The sequence below is a fragment of the Taurulus bubalis genome, assembly GCF_910589615.1.
Source record: "Taurulus bubalis genome assembly, chromosome: 7".
In the NCBI taxonomy this organism is placed as follows: Eukaryota; Metazoa; Chordata; class Actinopteri; order Perciformes; family Cottidae; genus Taurulus; species Taurulus bubalis.
Window position 1 is genome coordinate 14,485,486 of NC_136595.1, and position 27,604 is coordinate 14,513,089.

At 40.8% G+C, this 27,604-nt stretch overlaps 2 protein-coding genes across 3 annotated transcripts; one reads left to right on the plus strand and one right to left on the minus strand.

Moving 5' to 3' along the window:
• Nucleotides 1–3,947: 3,947 nt before the first annotated feature.
• Nucleotides 3,948–14,781, minus strand: arrdc2 (arrestin domain containing 2). 2 transcript variants are annotated; one of them, XM_079221009.1, is made up of 8 exons: nucleotides 14,778–14,781; nucleotides 13,898–14,152; nucleotides 7,199–7,416; nucleotides 6,994–7,096; nucleotides 6,635–6,891; nucleotides 6,346–6,508; nucleotides 5,599–5,759; nucleotides 3,948–5,361 (listed from the first exon to the last, which is right to left on the minus strand). In XM_079221009.1, the coding sequence occupies exons 2-8, from the start codon at nucleotides 14,148–14,150 to the stop codon at nucleotides 5,308–5,310; spliced, it is 1,209 nt and encodes a 402-aa protein (XP_079077135.1). In that variant the 5' UTR covers nucleotides 14,151–14,152; nucleotides 14,778–14,781; the 3' UTR covers nucleotides 3,948–5,307. The 2 variants fall into 2 exon arrangements, with proteins under 2 accessions (XP_079077135.1, XP_079077134.1); XM_079221008.1 differs by lacking the exons at nucleotides 13,898–14,152; nucleotides 14,778–14,781 and adding an exon at nucleotides 9,114–9,489.
• A 7,804-nt stretch (nucleotides 14,782–22,585) lies between these two features.
• LOC306739419 (ubiquitin-ribosomal protein eL40 fusion protein) lies at nucleotides 22,586–24,433 on the plus strand. Its single transcript, XM_079221433.1, has 5 exons — nucleotides 22,586–22,613; nucleotides 23,064–23,175; nucleotides 23,551–23,637; nucleotides 23,830–23,932; nucleotides 24,282–24,433. Exons 2-5 carry the CDS (start codon nucleotides 23,073–23,075, stop codon nucleotides 24,373–24,375), a joined length of 387 nt encoding a protein of 128 aa, XP_079077559.1. The 5' UTR covers nucleotides 22,586–22,613; nucleotides 23,064–23,072; the 3' UTR covers nucleotides 24,376–24,433.
• Nucleotides 24,434–27,604: the final 3,171 nt, after the last annotated feature.

Consider the following 27,604-nt stretch of genomic DNA (forward strand, 5'->3'; position numbering starts at 1 on the left):
GAAACAAAGAGAGACAGATCATAACAACACAAAGCAACAAGTAGATTTTGTGGAACCCTGAATTACAAGCGTGGGAGGAGCAGATATAAACAAAGATGCTCTTTTTACATGTTGTTTGGGGATGTTGTTTGTTCCTACATGGTATTCTTCCCCTTCCAGAATATTCTGGGGAGCAGCGTGGCGTGCAGTTCCCTGCTGTCTTCTCTGTGACCCCTCTGGAGTTACACTGATTTCCATGAAGCCTTGAAAAGGGAGGGGAGCTGCAAGCCGATCTTTCCCCCCGCATCAACAAAGCGTTGATCTGAACTCACACTAACGTCTTGATGTCACAGCTCCTGTACGTACAAGCAGGACTGAGCGGCCTGTGGGTGCCACATGGCCAGAAGAGACTCTTCGTCCAGTTTGTGTTGACAAACCTCATGAAAACATTGATGCTGTACATTGCATAACAAATTAAATATGCTACATTTTGACAGCAAAAAATGCTTTGTTTTCCCAGTGCTATGCAGTGGAACAACTCCAAGACGTACGAAGACAGAGCAGAGACTGAAGTCGACTCTTTGGCCTTAAAGACAAAACATAACGGGATTCGACCACGACCAATCTGCACAACACAACACCCAAAAAACTCCCCACATTCTCCTCCATAACAAAGCCTCATGATGTCCTCCAAGACAATCCGGTGATATGTCCTTCCTTTCAGATGCCTTGCCGCTGGAGGAAAAAGCAACGTTGGCTTGTTTTGGTTTGTCTGCCACTGTTCCCTCTCGTCTTGTTGAAGTCTGTTCGGAATGTGAGCCGATAATGATTTTAAACGTAAGAAAGGAAAAACGCATCAGAACAACTAACTTCCTCATGGCAACCTTGGCGAGTTTTCTTTGCTCAGAAGTGTCCTGATTGGTATAGGAGTTCTTAGTCTACTGAATGACCAACCACAATGTCTCAGAACAATGTACCTAAACAGCACATTATTATAATGTAACACCAAGTGGACTGCAGACATGGTGCAAAAAACAACAACACAATAAAATGTACAGCATCCATTGGCAACTTTGAAACGTTTTCATAAAGCATCATAAGGGTCTTATAACACACGGAATATACACACACACACACACACACACACACACACACACACACACACACACACACACACACAAAAGTAGGGGTTCTTTATTCTCCCAGCCTTTTAAGCACAGCCTCAGCAGCATGCCACCCTGTGTTGAACTGCACAAATTGTACGTACATCCTTGAATCCTGAGTCTCTGAGTATTCTAACCTAATGTTTCCATCTTGGGCATAAACACGGCGAAAACATGCAAACTCCACACAGCCCGGGATTGGGGATCGAACCCCTCTTGCCATGAGGTGACAGTGCTAGCCACGACACCACCATGCAGCCCACACATTTTGTGTTCTTGATCATAATTTTCAAGAACTAAATGTGCTTATCAAGGATACATCTGCATGAAACGCACAGCCTACATCAGCCGACTATGGAAAGCCAGCAAAAACCCTAACCACATCCTGAATAAAATGCACACACAGCTGCTTGTTTGTGTGTGTGTGTGTGTGTGTGTGTGTGTGTGTGTGTGTGTGTGTGTGTGTGTGTGTGTGTGTGTGTGTGTGTGTGTGTGTACGAGTCATCTGATTGTGCCCCTACTGACACAACAGCAAATATATGTTCCTAAGAATATCACTGATTTAAAAAATAAGTTATTAATCAAATTCAACATTCATCTTCAACAGAAACTGTTTTCTGAGCTGCTGAGGCTGTCACTTCAAAAATATCTAACATGTTGCAGCTTTTAGCCTTGTATTGTGTGTTTTGCAGTGTCTGAAACTCAATATGTCATCTATAACTTCCTCAGATTGAATGTGCTCTAATTACATGTAAAGTAGTTTGGGTCCTGACTGCCAATTGGCCTGCCAAGGTGAGGTGAGTTAGTCTGCGCAAAGAGGTCGGCTGGTGGCACTAGCTCTAGTTGTGACTGAGAGGGCGGGGTTAGAAATGACCATGAGTGATTTGTGTGCGTCTAAGTGTGTCTGGTGGTGTGATCAACCAGGGCGTTCAGCAGCTTGTCAACAATCTCTGTACAACAGCAGTTTATAAGGACTCACACAAACCCTTGCAAGCACACTGTGCACAAGTATACAAAATCTGAATGCACAGCGATAAAATACAAGTAAGGTTTATTTTTAAAGCCCCAAGTCACAACTTTTCTAGTTTGTTATTCCCTCTCTCATTAGATTAGATCCTCAGAAGCACCACAAGGAATCCCTTGCCCAGACGTGCAACAGATACTGTCTGCTGAATGCGAATCTACAGTATCCATTGTCTTCCACAATGACACAATGCTCTCTGATCTAGGATCACTTTAGCCCTCTCCCCAAACACGTCAAAGTAAAAAACTGTGGCGGCCCTCTAAACTCTATTTCATCTTGTCACAGTTCAATAATGAACCATAAATATATTTATATGCTACAGCACCCCTCGTCCAGACTTCGCAGTGCTTGAGCTGTAAACTTCATGTTCTCTGCGCACTTCAGTCGGGACAGCACAGAGCGACCGCCATGAGGTAGCCAGCAGGGCACACACTCATGCACTGAAGGGCATGCTGGCCGGCCCGGCTATATGAACAGAGCACAGAGAAGCTTGGAAGACATCACATATAAAGGGAGAGCGACTTTATTCTCTCATCATGTGGACATTACTCTCTACACTATCTTTACATAGTTTGAAGTTGATTCCTGCTCTATTAATGCTTTGCATGTCAAATATAAAACCTTCAAGTACAGCATAATCAAAATTAACAATAAGTATCCATGGTAAAAGTGCTCACTGTAGAAAACATATCCAGTAACAGTGTACAAAAAAAATAAGTTTTGATGGACTTAAAAAAAAGAATAACTCAGTTTCTACTTGGTGTAAAGACTTAAAAGATGCGATTCTGCACTTGTTACCGGTTTACGTTTTAAAGCTGTGACTTTAGCTTGGTCTCTTGGTGAAGATCTCTAGCTGCAGTCCTAAACAGGACAAGAACCCCCTCAAGTGTGCCCCGGTTCAATCCTCCCTCCCTTCTGTGGCGTCTGTCCTTGAAGCAAAACTAAGATGTTATCTTCTCTTGTTTCGTGTCCTGTCATTGCTTTGATCACTGTAAGGTGACGCCACACTACTGCAACTCCTAGTGAAAAACACATGACGCATCAGTGCTGTTTTGTCTGAGTCACAGTTCACAATTCAAGAGGTCTATTTTACAATGGTACACATTGAAGCATCTGAACGTGCCATAATCTCTCGGATTTTGGGGATTAAATTACCAGCATTGTTATTTACTTTCATTTGAAAGTAAGTTGGTCTGACAGTCTGGCAAAATTGACACCAACACAAAGATTAAAAGCTTTTGACTGAAGCTTTAATCTTTCATGTGCACTGTACTAAAAATCTCTCTGTCTGTCTACTTTTGGACGAGTCACTGAATAAACCCAAGAGAATTTCTTGAGCTTGACCTTTGGCCATGTTTATATCTTTGTGTAACAGTATACTCAGCTGAGCTGCAGGTTTTGGCTTATATTTTATGTGTTTACATGAGGAAAACATCCCTGTTGAATATTCATGGCAACAGAGTACAATTTGTTAAAGAGGACACTATATGAGATCCACATTGAACTCAATGTGGCAGATTTGGTGAGATGAAGCCAGAAAAAAAGGATTGCGCAAGTGCTCAATATTAGACATGACATCAGTCCATAATTATTGTCTTTTTAAATCGTAGCTGGTTTCCCTTGCTAACCCTGCCCTTGGCAATGATATTGTTTTGACTCATACTGTTGAACATGATGTACCAACTCACTGGCACGCAACATGATCAACATAGGCCCCGACTATTTCCCCCTACACATTCTTCTGCTAGCATAATAAGTCAAAGTTGGAAGGAAACTTTGAAGACAATTTTTTTTTATTAGAAAAAAAAGATTACAAAACTTGACAAGATTGTGAATCTACAATTTGTATAAAAAAATATATTTGTGTTTTTCAGTGCATGCCACCTAAGTCGCACAGCAAACCCGGAAGTCTTCTTTCAGACTCTTACAGTCTTTTTGGAAGTAGAGGAGAAAAAGGAATCCTCGTGTTTTTGGAATGTTCTTTGTCCATACATTTCAGTGGCATCTCCAGTTTAAGGCTCGACTTGACTGCTGAGCACTGTTCCGGTGGAGCGTCACAAAGCGCCCCACAGCACAGAGGCATCTGGCTCCCATCAAAAGCTTCAGACCACGTGGCTCAGAGGTCTCCATCTCCTCCTCTTCCTCCTTTTGTTTAACAGCTGGGGGAGCTAATCTACGAGCCTCGTGCGGCTTAATTCACAAAATGCTCATCCTATTTCAACGCTGTGCCAGAATCAACCATCACCGCTACCTGACAGCTAACAATTAACACACCTCTCAATCCATCCACATACAAGCCAAACATTTTTGTTCTGAGTTCTTGCAGAATACATTCAGCTCTATTCACCTTGATGAGAGAATGACTCCATGAAACTCTCATGCAATCCTCAACTGCAGATAATTATGTCACGTGTATTTTTCCCTTTTACATATTGTGACCTGCATGCATAAAGTACATCTACATCTGCTTCCTTGGCTTGTCTGCTCCACCATCACATGATACAGTATGTGCTTAACTAATAGTAGAAATCATGGTAGGCACACCGCTACTTCGTCACACGATGCATAGCAATGTAGGTTGTTAAAAGCTACTGTGTTGCCAGGACAAGAAGAGTTGTAAAGTTAAGTTTGCACCTTTTTACGCTAATCAAACATGACAACGTACTAAACATGTCAGTTTTCCATAGCGCTTTTTTTTTTAAAACACTAGGCGCAACTTGTATACCTTACAAATACCAAGTGATCTTTCACCCCCAATATGTCCTAAACTCCTTAAATCTTCACTTCACATGAGGGAATCGTTGATTGTGAGATATTTGTAACTCGCTTCATAAAAAGGAGCCCAAAAAAAAAAATCACTTGTGGAGGACAGGAACTGATGTGGAGAAGCTACTTTCCTCGTAACAGAACAGAAAATAGTCCACTTTTCTTTATGGACTGGAAACAGAGTGGCGGCTTCTCCATGGACATCCAGTTCCTGTGAGCTCCGTCTCCTGAACTCTCCGTGGCGCTCCAGTCCCAATCCGCGAGACTCTGCGGAACCAGGGGCCATTTATTGGAGAGAAGTAATCCAGGAGAAGACAAATCTCTTGATTTGTTTCTTTAAGTTAAGTTGATTGACGCACAGGCGGGGCTCATGGTTCAACACGTCATGCAGCGAGGTCTCATGTTTAAAGGCTGAGGGTTGGGGTCGACCTGTAGGCAACAAAGGGAGAAAAAAAAGACACATTAGATGATGGTTAAGTAAGCAGATTATTCAGCCTTTGACTGAGCAAAACATCCTTCAGCATGTAGTTACACAATTCAGCTGTGAATCTCAAGAGTGTCTTTGACAGGGAAAAAATTGGGGATGTTCTATTCCTCGACACAAACATACTTGTATGCCAATAAAAACAACAAATAGGGAGGCGTTTCCAGCATCTGGGGACTCACCTCGCTGTACACTGGCGGAGGTCGGAAGCGAAACTCTTGAAGAAATGCCATGAGGGGGCGCTCCAGAATCCCACTCAGATCTTCGGCGGGCTGCGGGACCATCGCATTGTTACGCTCCTCGGCCTCCTCCTCTGTCACTACGGAGCTGTAATCTGGAGGAGCTACAGGGAAAGAGGCAGGATAAGTCCTCTGGTCTGACTGAACAGAACAGAACAGGTCCAAACATTAAGCTGCCGAGTCATCACTGGAGTTAAAACTCTTAAAAAACAACTTTTGCACTAACACACACTGATTTGACCCAACATTAATCTTTGCTGAATCAAAACCTTTGTTTATACATGTCGGCATCTGACTTGTATTTTGGCAGTCAGTGATCATAAAAGTTAAAGTGAGCCACTCAGTATGCAGACTGTTTTCTTTATGAATTTGTTTTGCTATTTTGCAAGACCTTAAGTGCAAATATCCTTGGACATTAATAGCAACAGATTATACAAATTATGAAAAAACACAATAGTGAGTCTGTACTGCTTTGCTCACTCGGAGGGTCATGTGTTTATCTGCCCAGCCTGAAAAAGACCTTCCACAATCCTACGTGTGCTATAAAAAAGGACAATCAAAAAAAAGATTGTCACATTTGCTCCCGATTGGCTTGTTTTATTAAACGTCTATATTTAGTAACCGAATCCCTGTGCACATCTAAACCAACACATCTCTGTTTGTCAGTCTGTGGTATTAAAGAACACTTACGCTCAGGCTGCTCGGGGATGGCCATGCGCAGCCACTCCAGGTTGCAGCTGTATTGGCTGCTGACGCTGGAGGTCCGGCTGCCGAAGGGATGGAGAGGGATGGTTCCTATGACCAGTGGCAGCTCCAGACACAGCTTGGACGATCCAGGAACATCAACACAAATCTGGTGGAAGGAACAAATGAAAACTTTTAGTGAAATCTGTGTAAAGTGCAGCAGTTGTGTGCATGAAAAGAGGGAAATACAGCATTTGAATACCAAAGAAATAAAGCCGCTTTTGACTAAGCTCACCTTGAGCATGTACTCCACTTTGATGATGCGACACTGCAGGATGGAGGGGCCCACAGGTGGGATCTTTATGGCGCGACCGTGCCACGTCTCCCTGCATCTGGCCCCCACAATGTCGCCAGACAGCGTGCCCACCACCGCGCGCTTCTGCTTCATGGTGCCGCGGGCAATGAACGTCTGTGTCTGAGTGATGTAGGCTTTGGGCACAACTGATCTGGAGCTAGAGTTGTCGAACTCCGCAAAGACAGGTATCACCTCACCTGGGGATAAGGAAGGTATGTTAGAAATTGCAGACGCATCTAATCTGGCCTAAAAAGCCTGCGTTTTTAAAGAGAGAGTTGTTGTCGGTGCGAGTCTCTCACCTGGTGTGTAGCCTTTGCGGTCGATCTTTGCAGTTACAGACACCTGTCCAAAGTTGCGGTACCATGCCCGTGCCATCTTGTCCTTCGTTCCAGCCTGTGGCTCCTGTGAATGATAAAACCGAATGAGGTAAATGCATCAAAACACCCAGAAAATCATGAAGAGTGTAATGACACAATTATGAAACGTAAGGGCTGAGATGCTCACCAGGAAGGCCGGTGTGTTGATGTCAATGGGCTCGATAACTGTGAACTCCTTTTTGATCTTCCTGACGGTGGCCCACGGCCTGTGCAGCTTCACTTTGACCCAGTAGCGGATGCTGCCGTGTTTCCCCTCAAAGGAGGTGACCAGTGTCTCCTCAGGCAGCTGGAAGCTAAATGGAAATTCATGTCTGCCAGCAGGGAGGATGGATACTTCACCATTATCTGCAGAGAGGAGAAGAAAAAGATGAAAATTAAAGTTTATTCACTTGTTGTTTTGGCGATTGTTTGTCATTTGATGTCAAGAGTATACGTCCCTAGAAGAGCAGTTTCTACCCGTTTGTGTCATAAAGTGTACATACAGTATTACTACACTGATTAAACAACCAATACAGCGAAATTAAATCATAAAGGTTTCTAAATCTTGACTGGGATCAATTAACTGATTCTGTGTGAGGTCAAGTTATGTTCTACACGTATGCATTGCAGCAAAGTAATTAATCTGACCAAGGAAAAGAGGTGCCGATACACAACTAGTAAAAAACTAAAACATTCTGTTTTTGTTTTTTAATCCACGTAACTAGAGCTGACTTTGTGAGAGAGTAGGAACCAATTTTAAAAGCATGACTCTTGTTGAAATAGAAATCGCTCTGTCTTTCTGTGCAATCACATGGCCTCTGTGCTTGCTCAGAGGGGCGGTTCCTCCTCCATTGTGCTGACTGAGAACATGTTTTCCTCAAGCTGTATTATACAGCCCGTCTCAACTGCACTGTTTTTTTTCCTCTCTCCTTCTTGCTGCACAGGTCCAGGAACACGTGTTTGCGTTTAACCGACTCTCTGTTTAGGTTCCCTTTGTTAGCTGAAAGCTCCTTCTTGATTAAAATAACAATATGGTCACTGTGTAACCCTCTTAATAGGTCAAGTAGGCTGTTATGAGCTTTCTCTTGTTAGTTTTTCAAGCATCACAAACATCTTTAACATTAGGATTTTTTGTCACCTTGTTTGTAAGGAAGTTGTCTAATAAAAACACCAAAATCAAGCAGTAAGACTACATATTGCAAGAAAACAACATACAAACTGACAAAGCCCTGTCTGTGAATTTCATGTCTACACTTCACAGCAAAATAACTCTGTGCTTGATGAATTAAGGCAAAAAGCCGAGTTTCTTCCACATCGCTGTGGAGAAAAACAACCCTGGTAGTTTCTTCGATTTAGGAAAAGTCTTCTGGCAGGACTTTTATTCAACAGATGTTTTCACAATGAGTGCAAAGGCAGCTGTTGAGACATATCTTGCCCTCTTCCTATATAGGAGCGGCTTTTTTTATACTTGTATATTGAGTTATGACTAACAACATAACTTATCACATGGCAGAATAAAGAACAAACAGTCCTCTAAAAAATGCCTTTGTCGATGAATGACCAGACCTATGAGAGCTTGTTTACTGCAGTTTCTGAATCTCTATGCTCAGTTTGACTTCTTTAAGGAAGTAGAAAACAACAAAGAAATCAGCTCTCAAAAGGCTCCTAATAAAGTGATGTTTTTCCAAGTCGTTTGACTTAGGCGAGCCAGTCATATGTTTTATGAATCAAGTCAAAGCTAACAAAAAAAATTCACTTCCAAAACAAGTTACACTTTAACTACACCAGACATGAATACAACCAGAAAAAAATAAGTACTCCGCTTATGATCCGTCTAACTCTCATACTCAATTACGAAACAACACTATTCCCAGTTTGCAGACAAACAAACAACCCAGTGTCCCCCATCCAAACAAACCACTTTCCCTATTGTTCTAATCATTTGACATGTACTCAATGAGGGGACGCTAGTTTTGCTCCTCTACTTGCTGACAACAGGTTTACAGACAGACAGGGTGCACCGTCTGTTCTCCCCCAGCACAGCGCCTGCAGAGCGGACTGACCTGCCTGCAGCAGCACCTCTCTCCGGTTCAAGTATTCCACCTCGTCGCTGTAGTTCTGCGTGTATGCGGTGCTGGAGCCGGCGGACCGGGACTCGGTCCAGTGCACTTTAGCGAACCCTTCAGCGTGGAGCTTCAGGGAGTCCACCCGACTCTCCCCGGACAGGTCCACCATCACCCGGCCGGACACCACGTCCCCGCTGCTGAACACCGGAGGACAGTCCACCTCCGGAGAGTCGAAGACGATGTCAAACTTTTTCAACTTGTCGAAAATCATGTTTGCAGGTTGTGCAAGTCCTCTCCAACGCAAAGTGAGTGACTTTATTCTTGTTACGCAGTATATTAAAAGTGTTCACAAGTGGATTTTCAAACTGCAGACGACTTTCATTCACTTGGTTAAAGCTCAAACTGTGGAGCACCTTCTGTCTGAAGCCCTATTTGCAGTCGAAGAAAGTGGGCGGGTTTTCCCAATGCATTATGTAAGGCCTCGAGAGAGAGAGGGTTGAAGGCTGATGCTGCCTTCAGGTGTTCCTCCGTGGCACAGACTTCTCAGTGCTGCACTTGTGACGTAAGACTTTTGGCTTGTGGCTTCTTCATTCGGGCAAAACAACAAAACTTGTCAGGAAAGTTTCAAACAAGTGAAAAGTAGAAGACGTTTAAACAAACACTGCAGCAGCTGTTTTCAATAATAAAACACACTTTCAAACACTGGGTTGGGGGGGCAAGCATGCATGCAGGCCTGCATAAAGTGAAATCAGCTGCTGTAGCTGAAAACCAGACCTTGTATCCAGGTTCAAGACCTAGCTAGCCACCTTTTGTGACTAGTGTTAACAAAAAAAAACATTTGGTGGGTTGTTGTTTTGTTGCAAGTATCATAACAACAATCTCATCAGGGCCTTCATTTACCGATCAACCTTCAATTATCACCTTTTTTTCCTGTATATCAAACATAGACTATATTAGAAGATATCAACAGACTGTCTGCTTGGTGTAGGAGGGACAACAGAAACAAAGCATTAGAACAAGTCCAGACAAAGGCCAAGAACAAAACAACGTTGTGACGTAAACAATGACACAAAAAAAAACATTTACGGCCTCAGATTTGCATGACACCCACTTGAGAATCACATCTTGACAACTTCGGTGTCAAGAAAAAGTCGTACTTCCTCAGTCCTATTTACAACTTAGTTAGGTAACTTGTGTGCAACGCTCATCAAAACAAATATTCATATTTCCGGACCAAGCCTGAAGGCAGCATAATAAACATGCAGACTGGGTGTGGAGGCAGCAGAGAGGAAAACAGGGCCTGCTGGTGATTGATGGTTACAGGTTCTGAGAAGAAAACAGACTTACTGAACATGCCTCCGTCTGGCAGAGATCCGCCCTGCACAGCTCAGAGGGAAATAGTTCACTCTGTACCAAAGCTGTTTACTCTACTTCTTCCATGTTTTTTAACATACCACTTCACAGCCCGGGCACTCGTGTAAACAAGACAGCTATACAAGCATGCAACTTATGCCACCAAATCCACTTGTGAAAAACAACTGCAGTTATACTAGCTCCAATAATAAAATGGGATGCCACACAGAGAAGTCCCTGTGAAATGAAAACTTGTGAACAAGAAGGCCACTTGCATGAATCATACAGCACATACACAGCCTTTTCTTAACACATCAAATTAACTTCCAACATTTGCAAACAAAAGCAAATCGGAGCAGAATGGATTTTTTCTTCCAAACTCTGCTGCAGTCAATTAAACAAAACAAAAAACACACTGCTTACATTTTGAACTGGGTTACTCTTTTCATTCAATTCTAAACGGAACAAAAATCAAGTCTGGTCTCAGAAAAACAAAGTTGTTTACTCCTTTGTTCTCTGGTACAAAAAAAGTTAGCTCTTCAGTGCCACCAACTGGCGATGTGGAGGCAGAGTGAACAGCTGCAGGACTACCAGGATGTTTTTACACCGCCTGAACAGGACTGGAGATGTGTGTGAATCTGGGAAAAGTTGTAGATGGTGCTCACAGAATAATAAAGTTAGGCCTCTGGAGGGTTTTCCAACCGAGTATGCCCTCACTGTTAATTTACTTTGCCGGTTAGTATAAAAGTAGAAACCAGTGAGATTTCCTGCATCTTTCCTTGGGTATAATCATTTTCTTCGGCCCCCCAAAAAATGTGAAATCCGCAGCACAACTCATTGTTATCATACTCTGTCATATTTGGGATGTCAAAAGTCCAGTTTGCATCAATATGTCAGTTTTTGCTTAAAGTACATGCAGGAGGTTGTGACCTGGTGTGAAATATAGCCCAGCACGCCACCTGCTGGAGGCCAGGAGCAGCAGCCTAGCTCGACCAGGTCTCCCTGCCGCATCCTGATACGGTTAACATGTGGGCGTGAACGCAGAAGGATGAGCCTGATAAACGCTCCCGCTCAGTATGATCACCCTAATAAGACTGGAAGCCAGTTACCACTGCAGCAGGCTAAAGCAAACACATTCACCCCCACAAGTTTCTCTTTGTTTACCCAAAAGGCAGCCGAGTGCACACAATTGTTGATCGAATATTAACATTGAAGCACTATATACCTGAGAGCAAAGAGGACATTTCATTATTCACTGGTATTTGCTTCCAACTCCTAAAAAACTGAAACAACTCCCAAAAACACAGCTGTTTCTGCTGAAACTAGACCGACTCTCGGATACATTCTCGACTTTAAAAAAGGGAAAACGATCCGCTTCAAAAAGATTGTTTATGAAAAGATAAACAAGCTGAAGATGACGCCATAGTGTAAAATGTCTGGAGAGCAGCAGAGCAGGCTGCGTGTCGGAGGAGGACAGGGCCAAAGGGAGCCATGTGTTGTTTTTCATGGTCACCCTGACAATGCGTCCTGCTAATATTAAAGAGCTCCCGTCTTACTCCTTTTCTACCCGTCTTCCCCGTTCTCCTGGCTTCTTGTCCCATGTAAACAGAATCAAGCACAACATCTTTTTTTCTATTTTTCAGCATTTATATTTACTGCATTGGCCAATGGCTTGCACATCAAAACAAACACACCACAGTCAATACAACTGATTATGTTCCTGAAAAGATTTAGATTATATAGGAGAAGGTTGAAACCTTTGCAAAAACAACACTGTTATTTCTTCTGTCGTTTGACAGAAATAAAATAAAAACAGTCGTTTCTTGGACTGATTGTGCAGATAACATTGGTCTCCACAGAATGACAGTCTGAGAGACATGTGCAGGTCAAACCACCCACGTACTGACAGCACCTTCGCCTATTGTCCACAATCCAGAAAACAAAATTGGTCGTAAATTGGCAGAAGAGTGAGGCGCATGTATGAATCAGTTGCATGGATTTGGCAGATATTCTGGGTGAGGGGTGGAGAAGCACAAAGAATACTGGTGCTTGACATTTTTTTCTTCCATAAGAACAGAAGCACCTTTCTATACCATTTTGTTTAGATTTTTATGTGGTTTTATTTTAATTTAAACATAGTTTAGTTACGTTTTATATACATATTAAGTGTCTTATAAAAATCTTGAATACATATTATCTTTTTATTTGGGGTATTTTCAGTGTCTTCAATTAATTATATAATATCTTATTTGTTTTGGTAATAGATAACCAGCTGCATTTGGCAAAACTGTATCATTGTGGCTCCAAATTCACTCAAAGGAAGTCTGCAGATGAATGAGAAGGATTTGTACGGACAGATTGGTCCAGATTTTCCTATTATTAAGTTAATGTTTTTATGCTCGTCTGAGAAAGGTAGCCATTAGAAAATATTAATTTCAGCTCTGGTAACTGGCAAATTATATTTTTAATATTTTATACCAAGTAAAGAATACAATAAAATGTTAGTTGCTCATTTAATTTAGACTGGAATGTGGGCCAGAAATGAACATACAAAACCTTTTTAATGCACCTAAAATCACAGCACACACACATATGTTGCAGCAGCAATGAGACTAACTACAACAACTAAATTTCCACATATTTGTGTATTCTGCAAACCCAACAACAACACAAACACTGCTCTTATCTGAGACTGCAAGACTATAGCGTCCATTCATGCAGTATTTACTGGTCCCAGCAGACCAGGTAAAGTCAAACCAGATACTGTTTACAAAGCATCTAATGAAACATTAACCACCCTCTACAGTTTATTTACTCCGCTGCTATGGTCTGTATTCTTTGCTTGTCTGCTCGGTGCCTTCCACACCGGGGGATATTTACACTTTACAGCATTATGTCCTGAACAACACAGCGATCAGTAAACTGGTTGTGTTTATTTGGACTCAGCAGTAATTGATGTGTGTTTAATGTTAGGATAGGTTATCTAGCAGATGTATCTGGACGAGCCAGTGTTGACTTCTCTCCCTGGTTTGGGCCAGGTGGCTTTATTTTGCGAACTGCAGTGACTCCAAGACACAGTGGGTACCAGCTGGCACATTAAAGAGCAAATCAGCAGTTTATACCACATTATTCAGACTGGAGACAGAACCTTTACGTCAGCCAGCCGCAATACATGCTGATGCACAGTTACTATGTATATCACAGCAAAGCTACAGTGATGGATGATATCTTACAATAATGTCAAACTGATACAGTAGCAGAGAAAATACAAAAACTACAACAAGGTCAGTACAAATTATATATAAAAGGCCCCAAATGTATAAAAAAGAAGGCACCGTTCTCCATTTTCAAATAGACATAGCCGACTTCAACCCACAGAATATTAACCATACAGGGGTTTGACACCATCCGCAGACTTAACCACTGACCTCTGATCAGATGTTGTCGCTTCCTGAAGTATGTGATCTTGGAGGTGTAGTCGTTATAGACGGAGTTCATGCCACGGTTCTCCAGCCAGTGGGCTGTGGCCACCCCTCTCCCCTGCACCTTCATTGACTGCACCCTGGTGTCCCTCCTGAGCTCCAGGACCACCTGGCCGGACACCACCTCCCCTCCGGTGAACGCTGCATCCGCTGGACCATCCAGTTCCAGCTTGAAAGACTTAATGGACTTCAACATCATTCCTAAAAGTGGAGATAGATCAGCAGTTTGAGAAGGCTGAGACACTAACAAATACATGGTGTACAGAAATGGAACATATTGATAATTCTTGCTATTCTTATTATATCGTATTATTGGTGTAGTTGGGTGGTTCTGCTTAGAGTCCCAGACATGCTAGAGCCCGGACCTTCAAGTAGCCACTGCTGTTGTTTTAAAACATGTTTTAGAAATGTGCAATAAGATAACACAACTAAATGTAACATGTTTCTCTGACTAAACAAAATGGTTACTAGAGTATTTCAGTTTATAATAACCTCTCTGATATGCAGACACAATGTTGCATTTCACTAATACCTAAGGAAATAAAACCATTTGCCAAAAATGTTAACAAATTAAGTATGAGCATGAGGTCAAACAAGAGCATTCAATAATATGTAAATATTATTGTAATAAAAACTGACAGCAGGATTACTATTTATTCTAATACTGTTTACATCTTCTATTAATTAAGCGGCCGGGGTGGGATTATGGTTTATCATGAATTGATAGGTCTCAGCCAATCAGGGTTGAGAGCCAGTGACTACGTTTTATGAATACAGCTGTGAACGTCGAGTTGACGTTTAATAAATGTCTTTAAAAAAAACTCACCGGCAGGTCTGGAGCAGCGTAGTGGTCCTCTTAAAGACGACAAGCCGGACTGGTTGCTCAATCAAAGCCCAGTCTTTATAAACGAGACAAGTTTCAACGCCCAGAGACACAGCAGCTCTCTGTTTTTGTTTTTTTCATACCACTGATAGAGAGCACGCGCGAGTCACGTCCGCCCACTTTAACACTGAGGAGACAGTAGAGCTCTCTGGGAGGAGGAGGAGGCAGGGAGGAGGAGGAGGAGGAAGAGGGGGGCAGCGTGGAATGACTGTATGGCATAGCAAGGTGGTTTTCCGGCTATACCTTTCACACTTAAAGCGCGTTTACCGTATTTCTCCATTATCTGTCATTTACCCCACTGTTTCACATCGTTGACGTGTGTATGAGCAATATTCATAGGTTCTCGAAAAGTACCGATGTGAAGACGCATAAAGTAGAATTGGACCGTCGACTGGATTTTTGTTGTTTTACGTATAGGCTTTTATTTTGAAGGCAGTGTATCTTTCTTCAATTGAAAACGGTTCATCATATGTTCTCCTTCTTTATTGTAAAAACATACAGAAATAAAGTACAGCATATAAGTAGCCTGTGATGAGATACTTAAATAATGTCTCTGTAAAACAGTATTTCACAAAGCTGTAAAAAAAAAAAAAAAAAAAAAAGAGTAAAAAAATTGAACAGCCATTCTACCTCTGTTTTTTTAATAATGTGCCTCAGTTTGAAAAATCTCTCATGATCACTATAGGTCACATGTTTATGACATGGTATCACTGAAGTAGTAAGCAAATTAAAAAGGACATTTTATATGGTGAAAAAAATCAAAACACTGGATAATTCAGTAAGAGATAAACATCCTTTGAGGCATTTCATATCAGAATTGTATCACTGTAATATACTACAGTGCTCATATGGATAACAATTCTGCTTAGATATGTGCATGAATTGTGGACTATAACAGTATTGTACAAATATGCAAGGTCATACATGTGATCCAAAAACAACCTGCTCACACATTACTGTTTTTAAATGACCAGGTGCACAAAACATGGTATGAAATATGGCAATTATATTTTGTTCATACATGCCACAATCTTAAATTAACATATCAGGCTGAAAAGGGATCTGTATTTGGCATGATTCCTGGAAGAACAGAGAGGCAAAATCAAACAAGAGTTGTCCAGTCTATTCTGGGGTTAAATGTCCTTGCAGCTGTACACCTTGGACCTGAGCTTGTTGGCCAGCTGACATTCCAGCCCACCTGGACGGCTGCCTTTCACCAGGTTGATGAACTCCAGATTCAGTGTGCCTGCCAGCGTTTTTATCAGCTGAGCCTGCATCTTAGGGTCAAGGCTGTGTTATTCAATATATTGTTTTTACAGAGTGTTGTGGTCAATCATGCTTGAAGGAGGGGATGATAATCTGTCTTCGTAACCTTAGTAGCAGTTTGCATTGACAGTGTAAACAGGGTTGAAGCAGGACAGTCAAGTCCGAGGCCACTTCCCTTCCTGGCCTAAATATGACAGACGAGGCTGAGGTTTATGTTTAAGCCACCTAACTGCTAAAGCTGAACTTGCACACTGCTTCAATATTTCACACTCTGATGGCCCCCGTACTGTTGTTGGTAAATAGTGATACATTTTTAGCTCAATAAGATTATAATTTTTCTGCAATTCATTGAAAAACACAACACTGAGGGATGATATGACAGAGTGGCTTTAGTTGATGCAGGCTTGACATTTAAAGGAGTTACACACTCTAATGAGCTGGAATAGGATCAGGGTTAAAGTTCTACATGAGAATAGAATATAACAACACCTCACCTCTTTTGTTGGGGTTATGAAGAGACTTTTGGGAGATGAAAATAACTTGAAAAGACTAATCGCCATATCTCTGTTAGTGCTTGTTTCTCATTGGAATTTTCTATTTACTTTGAGGCCACCAGATGAAGCCTAATGTAACCAATACAATGATTTATGTGCACACTGTATTATTAAGAAAAGGTCATGGTGAGAAAACAGTACATTTGTATACAAAATTCAGAACTGCTGCCATTTGAGCACACCTTGTTCTTTTTAATGTTACACTGCATATTATTTTATTATTTGTTAGTTTGTTATTGTTTTTACAGCAACAGCAGCAGTTTGTAGATAGGTGTCCATTTAAAAAGTGTTTATTTCTACTAATAGACAAAACATTGAATGTCTATTCAAAACATATTTGACTTTGTATCTTTCATCAGGAGTTGAGCAAAAACACAAGAGCAAGTGACCAAGTGTTTTTATTCTCTGTCAGTTTATGAGAAATTGAATGCAGGACGGACTGTTGCCAGGACGCTGCAGGATCAGAGGTTTGGTTGTGTAGTCTTCACTATGGGTGGTGCTGACATGCTGATGAGCCAGAGGAAACCTAATCTTGCCCTATGATTAACAGAAAAAGAGGCAGACAAAATCATATTATTAAATACAATTATGCAAAGTGATGATAAATATAGGAACCCATGTACAAAGAGATATGTGTAAGCAGCATCATTAAATGTGAGATCTACTGATACTACCAACAAGTATACTTGTTTTTATGTAAGAGAAATGTGTCGTTGGCGCTATTGTAATCGAATTTATCTTAGGAATAGGTTGTTTTTTTGGGCCAAAGCTAGCATCGTAAAAATAAGTTCTATTGCAAACAAAAGTTTATGATACTTAAGACACATAAAATAATCTTTATAAATGAACACCACTCTAATCAAAACGGATTTTTGAAGCATAAATGCAATTCAACATTAGGTGAAAACTAAAACACATGTAAATGCTTCAAAATTCACAACTGGGAATATTATTGACATCTTTCACATTGTAAAACAAGAAAGTTTAAATAAGCTTGTGTTAATCACAGACATTATTTCAGGCATTGAACCAAAACAAACATTTCAAAATACCCATTGACCTCGAGTGAGGGAGAGAAAGGGAAGTGCAAAAAGGCTAGCTCAATTCCGTGTTTTAGGACTCATTCCTGCAGCACTTCCATTTCCATATTATTATTTTCAGCTACTATTTTGCTACTATGACAACAGCTACCACTGCTGTTACTATTCCAATTATACAGGTGAGTGGGGGCTTTTTTGACTCCATTTTGGGATCTCTCACCCTGAGCTGTGACGGACAAGGTTCAATTCAATTCAGTTTATTTTATATAGCCCAACATCACAAATACAAGTTTGCCTCGGAGGGCTTTACAATATGTACACATGACATCCCTATCCCGGGACCTCACATCGGATCAGGAAAAACTCCCCCAATAAAGATAGTAAAAACCCTTTCACAGGGAAAAAAAGGGGAAGAAACCTGAGGGAGAGCAACGGAGGAGGATCTGTCTGCGGGTCTTCAAAGGGAGGTAATCAGTCTTGGTGGTGCTGGGGTTCCACTTGTGTTCTGCCAAACACATTAAACACAGTTAATGTCGACATGTATCTCTCTTTAAACGCACAAACACAACTGATCCATCACCTGGTCTACTCAGTATGTTGCCTGACAGCTGGACAGCTGCTCTGGCCCGCTCTCCGTCCGGTTTGCTGTAGTGTTCTTTGGCCGTAGTTGTGTAGTACTGGTCCGACAGACAGGGTGGACTGAACTGGACATGGCTCTTGGTCATCCGGTCAGCCCCGGGCACATACACTGAACACTCTGAGTGGTTCAGCTACAGGGAGGATCATAAATTAAACTAAAGGGGAAACTGTTCACTTTTATGTTCAAAGCACTACACACCAATACTATTATAAACACAGAAACAAATAACGATGCAGAAGATCTGTTATCTTACATCAGAGAAGGAGATTCTATTGGTGGTGAAAGACATCCTCTCTTTGTTGCGCCTCGTATCGGTGTCCCCCTTGGGTAAGGAACTGAAATTTTCATCCCTCTTTATCATGACGACTGGATCTGCTGAGATATAAACCAAATCCAGGCAGAATAACTGAGTGAGGTTAATGCATTAATTGCATTTGTGTTTCAATATTGTGTCATCTTAGGTTGATTGGTTTAGAATGTATGTAAGACAAATTGTGAAATGTGAAAATGTAAGCGCATTGCACAATCACACACAGTCTTCACCTAATGAACACTGTTCATTACAGTTAGCAAAAAACAAAATCTTCTTTGAACAGTTTCCTCACATATAGTAAACAGTACAAACATGACTTCAAATGTATTTTTAAAAGGATTTTACATTTGTTCTTTGCCCATTTAGGCAGCTGCTAATTTTCATAGCAGCGTTTGTTGTTACTTAAAGCAACAAAGATGTCTTCAATTGAATGTATTAGATCTGAATTGTCAGTTTACAAGAATGTAAACTTTTGGCTAAAACCTGTCTGGACATTAACACAAAAAACACTCACCCAGCGTGTGGTAGCAAAAGTCTTCTCTGGTTGTGGACGACCATAAGTTCTTCGAGAAATGTTCAAGGTTGAGCTTCAAATGCTCCTTCACCACAGGTGGCCTGTATCAAAAAAACACATCAGAATAATGTTTTTATTATATTTGTGTTGGGATAAACTTAACACCAGTTAATATAAGCATTAAAAGAGTAATAATACTAATTCTGAAAAAGTAGTTTTTTGAGGCTTTGGATTCAATCAAATATCAATTTTAGCATGCAAGATGCCTCGAACCTCTGGCATCCTTCATCAAAGCATGCAGTGAAACCAAGAGAGGTCTGAACAGAGATCTGAAGGATGACAGCAGGCCCTATAAGCTATTGTTTCTTCTCCAGTTGTACGAATGAGTTTGTATTGGATGTGAACTGAGTGACGTGACGGGAGTTTTTCCAGCGAGGCAGAACGGCTGCAGACCTGCAAGCAGCGGGCCAGCTGAATGACGCAGCGTGGGTTGTCTCTCTCTCTACAATCTTCACAGGATCACCCAGAGCTACTAAGCAGTGCTGAAGAAAGACAATGTGAATAACTGTTACGGTTTAAGCAAATAACACCCATTTAATGGAAAGCTTCAAAATAAAGTACATTCCATTGAAACTCTTATGACTACTCCAAAGTGCTGGTAATCCAGGTCATAGTGTATCTTCCCTTAGCATGCACACAGTTGAGTGTTCCACACTTCTGCCTGCCTTCTGGTTTGACCTAAGTCTGTTTCTGAAGTCAGAAAAAATGTCATCTCTGCATTGGTTTTGAAAAGTAAAACGCAATCTTCAAAGTCAAAGTTCAACATTCCCCCTGAAATGCAGAGGAATGGAGGTTTACGGTAGAAATGATCTTAAATACATACAGAACGTAGTCTAGTAAATCTAGATGTTTTGGTGCAATTTTTAGCCTCGGAGCTGATGATGTTTTAATTAAAGATGTGCTAATGTGTCTGGTGCTCATTTGATCAAAAATGAAAGCAGGCAGGATGGATTCTGCATTACATCTGAGATCAAGCAGAAGTTGAAATGGCTTCCAGTGCTTAGTGGAGTAGATAGACACTATTGTGAGAATACATTTTTTTCATTGTGACTTTTAAAATAAACATATAAATCGTATGGCAACTGTTTCCCTCGAGAGTCTGTTGGGTTTCATTCAAGCCATTGAGTGTCTGGTTGGATATAAAAAAAAGCTTATTTGATCATGATAGCTCATTCCCAACATCTGCTGTATTACCTTTTCTACAGGTTTATCCGCTCTGCTCCAGGCTCCCTGGAAGGTGTTGTTGTAATGGGAGACAAAACTTTGACAGCGCCTGTCCCCTTTGATTGTGGGGAAACCCTCTACTACAGAGAACATTTAAAATTACATTCTGCAGAACCGCCACACAGATTCTCTCATTATTATTTATTACAAGTCAATAATGTCTGAGGCTGACACTTTTCTGAGATCACATCAATCATTTATGGCTCAGCACTGAATTATTATTATTTATTTTTTTTAGTTTAATGCAGAAATAAATCTGAATGAAATGAAATTGTCACTTACCTAGATGTTTAGCCCTGGCTTTTACAACAGGACAGCAACGGTGTGGAGTAAAGGAGGCTTTGATGGTGCTTTCTGGGAGTCTTTCCACATGCGGGATCTTCTTGCTGGCCTCTGTGTGTTGGATGGGAGTGGGAGAGGGCTGAAAGGACTTGGGCTGCAATTTCTGGGACTGTGTGGTGAGGAAAGCCACCTCTTCAGGGTCTGTTTGCATCTTGGAGTTGGTGTGAAGTGCAGTCCAGCAATGTGGGACGGTACACCATCGCCTCTAAAGATACTCCTTGATATACATCAAGTCCTTGTGGTCCACCAGAGCTGGGATGGATGCTCAAAAAGGCTCTGCTTTCTGGGAAGACAAAGGCTGGAAGAACTCCTGGAAACGTGCTAAAAATTAATCTGGATTGTTCCTGTCCAGAAATGGGATGTTGGTAGAGGAAGTCTTTGCCGATAGGACGAGCTGGAATCAGGTTTTGTTATCACTGCAGTAATATTGTTTACCATCCGTGTCCCCCTTACTTTACTGTAACTCTTTGGTTAAGCAAGACATCGTAATATGCAGCAGGTGCACATGCTACAATGCCTCACCATGGAAACGTCTGTGCTGTGGAACATGATGATGTTGATACTGTTGCTGCTCCTGCAGAGACACAAATCCATGCCATGGTGTCCTATTACCTGGGCACATGCAATCAGTGGACTGGACACTCAAAATTAGCATTTTATTCCACAACAAGTTCACAAAAATAAATTCTCATCCTAAGTAATGACAGAAAATAATAAAATGTTCCTGGTTTTCAGACTGCCATTTAAGGATATAATAGTTTAACTATCTGGTTTTGCTCATTTTACTAAAAGGCAGCTTCTCACCTATAACAACCGATATTTGGAGTGGACATGCTTACCCTTTTCAAGATTCTTGCAGCATGATTCATTCTGCATTTGAGCACACTGTGTGTATATATATATATATATATATATATATATATATATATATATATATATATATATATATATATATATATATATATATATATATATATATTCAATGGGGTGCCTTTAAAATGGAATATATATAAAAGAAGGCTTTGGTTAGATGTAACATGCACATTATGGAAATATATGTATAGAGCTACAAATGTAATGTAATGCAATTTTGTATTTAAAATGTAATGAAATTACACTGTATTTTCTTGCTCTACTTGCCCAAATTGATACATTATGCTGTTTTGTCCATGCACGTTCATAATGTGGTTCAACACTACAACAGTAGGTGTCAGTCACTTGTAGAGTAGTCATGTCCAGCCACGTACACACACTACAGTGAATCCGGAACACACTAAACCGCTTTCAAAAAATAAAGGGCAAATTAGTTTATTTCCTCAAAATTAAACTAAACACTTCAATCTGTTTAACTAGAAACGTTTCAGATACCTGTCAGCTTTTAAAGTGAATCATACCGCTCGATTTCGCCGTCCTTTGTATATTTATGTTGAATCCAATTTTTTAATATATATTGAATAATCTAATGATAGCATAATAATAATAACAATAACAATAACAACAACAACAACAACAACAACAACACAATATATTTTTGGACCATACGATTATTAACTGTTGTTCCTCCTATCCATGTGTTCTATACATTAGTTGTATGGCAGAAGCCTTTTAGTTTGAACTAGTAACGGCTGTCCCTGTTAATAGATTTTTACATGAATTATCTCTAGATAAGTTGTAATGTTTCTAAATAATACATTTGTTATCCATTTTTCAAAATTGAACATACACTAGCGTGATTTTATTCCCGTGTCAACAATAAAGGGGAAGTGACGTGTTCAGCGTCACACCCGCTTCCGCTCTCTTTTCGTCGAGGCTCAGCTAGCGGCCGGGTGGGTACACTTTTTGTCCAGCACCTATTTGGTGATCTATGGTGAACGTTGAGTGGTTGAATGGAATTAAGACACTATATTGTTCGTCGTATATCGATAGAAAAGCGTACTAAATATTGTGGGCCCGGTTCGAAGGCATAAAATAAGTGAAAAATGTGACTCAGCTCCACGCCAGCGATCCGCATGTGGCGAGGCCTCGCGCCACGTCCACTCGGATGCTAACGTTAGCTAAAACATCGGCAGCTGTTGATCCAAAGCAGTTGCTCACGATCATTTTAAAAGTTAATAAAAATGAAGGCACGAGCGTTTGGTTCCTAATGAGTGTTAATGACCGGTCTGTGTGTCGCTGACTTGGTGTGAGCGATGCTGACAGTTTGGTTGTCAACGAGCTAGCTGACGTTGTGTGGCCGCCTCGACTCTGATCTAACGGCACTGTTTCCTCCATCCTAGCCTGCAAACATGCAGATCTTCGTGAAGACGTTGACGGGGAAGACCATCACCCTTGAGGTTGAGCCCAGCGACACTATCGAAAATGTCAAGGCAAAGATCCAGGACAAGGAAGGTGAGCGGTCACATTTAACTTCGTCTTGATAGTTTGACTGGAGTTTAGCGTTAATCTTTGAGTTTAGAAAAATGTCCTTCTCTTCAGGTTTACTGTGTTTGCCAAGTGTGGTCGAACAATGTGTGTAAATTGGAAGTATGAACAGTTAAGATGGAGCAAGTCAGTAGATTTGGTGTCACGGTAAAACATTACTGTATTTCAGGTCATGCTACTTTCATTTAAGGAACTTAAACTTATTTTAATTCAGGGTTGATACTAAAGCAAACATGTTTGACGTGTTAGTCTTTTCAACAACTTGGCATCTCTGCCCTTTGTGCTTGAATGTGTATGGTTAAATGTTAAATACAGTTTGGTTGACAAGTGTTGTGTTTGCAGGAATTCCCCCTGATCAGCAGCGTCTGATCTTCGCTGGCAAACAGCTTGAGGATGGACGCACACTGTCTGACTACAACATCCAGAAAGGTACGTTTATTCCAATCAAGACCAGATGTGCTTAATGTGTTGGTAGTGAACCGTAAACAAGCAATAATAAGTTTGTCAAAAACTGAATCCCCAGAACTTACGTTTTTACAATGCACCTGGTTATTGTCAAATGGGGTTTGTGGATGTGACTGAACTTGAGATTTACATCATGTTGTTTTACTTGTCCACCAGAATCCACTCTGCATCTGGTTCTGCGTCTGCGTGGAGGCATCATTGAGCCTTCTCTCAGACAACTGGCCCAGAAATACAACTGTGACAAGATGATCTGCCGCAAGTAAGTCTGGAATTCAATTGTGTACTATACTGCTATAATTTACTTGGAAGTAATGGCACCACAATCAGGTCAAAACCAGTATTTAATTGAATCAAAGTAATTGGCTACATGACTTTAAAGTAAAATGGAAGTGTACTGTAATTTGTTAGCCTGGTGTTTTGTTTCAATTGTGAAAACATAAACTGAAATGGCAGAATCTGTGGGTCAGTATAGGCTTTATTTTACAAAATCTGAGTGTCAAATAACTGGCCTTCTCAAATTGAGTAATTTGTATTGGCACAAATCTGGTGTTTTCATTTGGTTCTAGAGACACATTCTTATAGTTATCCCCTGACCACTTGTTTTGCAGGTGCTATGCCCGTCTGCACCCGCGTGCTGTCAACTGCCGCAAGAAGAAGTGTGGACACACCAACAATCTTCGCCCCAAGAAGAAGCTGAAGTAGACATTTTGACTGAATTGGTTCGCTGCCATTTTGTGTTAAAATAAATGTAAGAAAATTATACTGTCTGACTTGTATTATTCAGTGGCGGTAGGAAATGGTGAATTTGAATTAATGTGCGCAATACACGATTGAAGATGTGCAGGTAATTTTAACTGCTAGGAAAAAGTAACTAGATCAAATGAACTCAAATTACTGTTTGTCAAAGATCAAATGAGAAGAATTTGGTAAGTTATTTGTCAGAAGCCTGTTTACTGAGTAATTCAGTAAACATGCTTCTTGAGACTGGTGCTGGTTGAAACAGTCGGTGCGCTTAAAAAAAACAAACGCGGCTAGCAAATTGCCGTTTGAGTGGGCTCCTTCACATGCTGGTTTCCGCCTAAATTGGTGGCAACAAAATATTACCTGTCCGAACTGCATTGTTAACGATGCAGCCCAACGCATTTAAGATAGCTGGTAGTAGCCGAACGGTATTGTCTGTGCCAACGCTTGCCCTTTATCAGCTGATGGGGATTGAGAGCCATCTCCTGGCAACTGAAACATAATTTAAGGAAATGTATTAAGTCGTCTGCGTAAGATGTAAACTGTAAGAATACTGATTAAGACTACACCATGAGTTTCTTGCCCACCCATTACACAAAGACCACAGCCGTGAAATTGCATGAGTAAGTTTTAATGTTAAACAGTTCTATACAAATATAAGGAACTTCTTACAATTTCAAATACCATACAAACACCGGCTCTCCTCATTCAGTTCTTGTGAAACGACAAAAGCCGCCTTCAACTGACAACCACCAGTTTTACACTCAATTTACCATACGTCAATGAACTACCCACAACTAAATGAGGTATTGAGTCTTGCAGAAAGGTCAAACGTTTGACCCAGAGTTGTTCAAAATGTAAATAATCTGCTGGAGATGAACTTCTGCAACATGCAGAAGTTGTTTGTTCCAGTTGTGGCTTTTGTGTGACTGATGCATCTTTGGTACTGCATTCTCTCATAACTGGCTTGTACCATGTTTTTATAAAGGCCTTATTCCAGTGTATTTCACTAGGAATCCACCTTATCCTTGAAACTATTTTGGGACCTGTTAGTGATGTACATATTCCATTTCAATTCACAGTAATACACATCGCCAACCGGTCCCTAAATACTCAAAGATAAGGTCTATAAATACACAATGCTGAAGATCAAATTCACATTCTATTAAATGTACAACACAACTGGTTGTATTGTGTACTGTAAACACTTGCATGTGGTGTTACACCCTTTAAGTACAATAACTATATACTTAATTGATCCAGAGGGGTCAGACACTAGGAGGGGATTGGGCCCAACAGTTAGAGGGCAGGCTATGTATACAGGCACCACTCTGTTTACATTGTTCTTGTGCATTATATATACACTGGAATAAGGCTGCTGTGACGCAAAGTGTTTGACACCAACTGTGAGGAGCTCATGCTAAGGAACCGATGGCTTCCACATTTTCTTCATGCTGGATAAAAGGCTGTAACAATGTGTCATCTGGTGAAGCCCCAAAAAAAATTGAAAAGATACATCTGTTCAAATTGATTGAAACCGGCTTCGCAGAGGTGTCATTAACTACAAGTTATCTATGCTGGAAACGTTATTGCTAGTTCACTGATGCTTGCTTGTAACAGCTGGTCAGAACTCCCAGTTAGTGTAGTGCCTTGTCAAAATGATGAAACGTCAATTTTAATTTACTGAAGGTACAATATAAACTCTTAGTGTGATCAATAGCAACATCATGCAGTAACATTAACTGTCATTACTCTATTAGACGTGTTTGGACTGTAGAGGGGATTTTTTATTTATTTACTTAAGCTATAATATAAATTGTAGTTATAAATACTCCATCAGTTGACTGGTACAACCCATACAAAGTAATAATTGCAGGTAATAAACAATTTCTGGTACATTATCTGGTAGTTTATCACTAACAGATTTGGTTATGACCCATTTAAAAATCACATTTTGACATTTTAGATACTGGCGGTCACTGCATCATTGGCTAAAGATTGCACCTTATTTTAACCTATATTACTGTCGTATGAAGAAATCAACTCATCCGGGGGCGAGAAGCAAAGACCAAGAGCTACTGTGCATCAGAAGGTTACATAAAGCTGACAGGCAAGTCAATTAAGTACCTATTTACTAAACTACTGCAGTTGTGCTTTTGAACTCTAGCAGTCTCCCGCTGCACACTGCAAAATATAGTGCACACACACACACAGCTTCACATTCCTTGGTAGGTACAGGGCTTCTGCAGAGCTCATGCAGTGCTCTCATAATGATTTGTGCTCTGCGGAGCCTCTCTAGGGTTATTATTTACTATTCTGGTAAATGATAGTGTTGAGCAACACAGAAAAAGTACATGAAGTAGAACTGGAGCATTTTGTGAACACTGACACATGTAAACAAACTCAAACTTGGCACAAACATAATCAAGTGCAATCTCAGGTTCAACTCAACAGGGTGAGAAAGCAGCGTCTCTGTCCAGACCACAGTGACGCATCGGGATCTTTGATTCAAATGCTGATCTACCTGTCAAAGAGGACAAACCTACCACCTGCAGCTGCAATTTAGCAGGAATTCAGCTGGTGTAGACATCTCTGATTTCCCATCCTGTCTGAGTAGCCCATCGACGGACATGACTAATAGAATAAAGTGGTGAGAAAAGAGCAGTTCTTATAGAACATGAACAACAACAAAAAACGGTCATACGCTGAAGATCCTCAAAGGACCGAATGGGAGCAGGTTGTTGCATCTGAGTTTGTTGATGTTCTGGCTGCCGTTGGACGACTTTATTCAGGGTCTTTGCCTCGCTGTGTCCTCATACTGACCAGACGCCTACTGGGTGCATCTCCACAGTGTCAAAGGAAGGGTGTCACAACTCAAGGTTGTTATCGTGTAAAAGCAGACATTGTACACGTATAGCTAGTCTTGATTGTTCCCAGTTGTCTTTCTCGCAGTACTGAGATCTACCAATAAGAATTATAAGAAAATGCATATCGAAAAAGCCTATTCATACAAGACTATTATTGTGTGTGTGGGCCTCCGGCTGTGTAATGTTCTGCCAAACTGCAGTGAACAAAACTGTCACTTAGTTTTTTCTGTGAACCAAATGTCTAGAATTATGATCAAATATTTATGTTAAATATAGGAATTAAAAAAATTAAGTGTCCATAAAACTTTATTTTACAACCATCT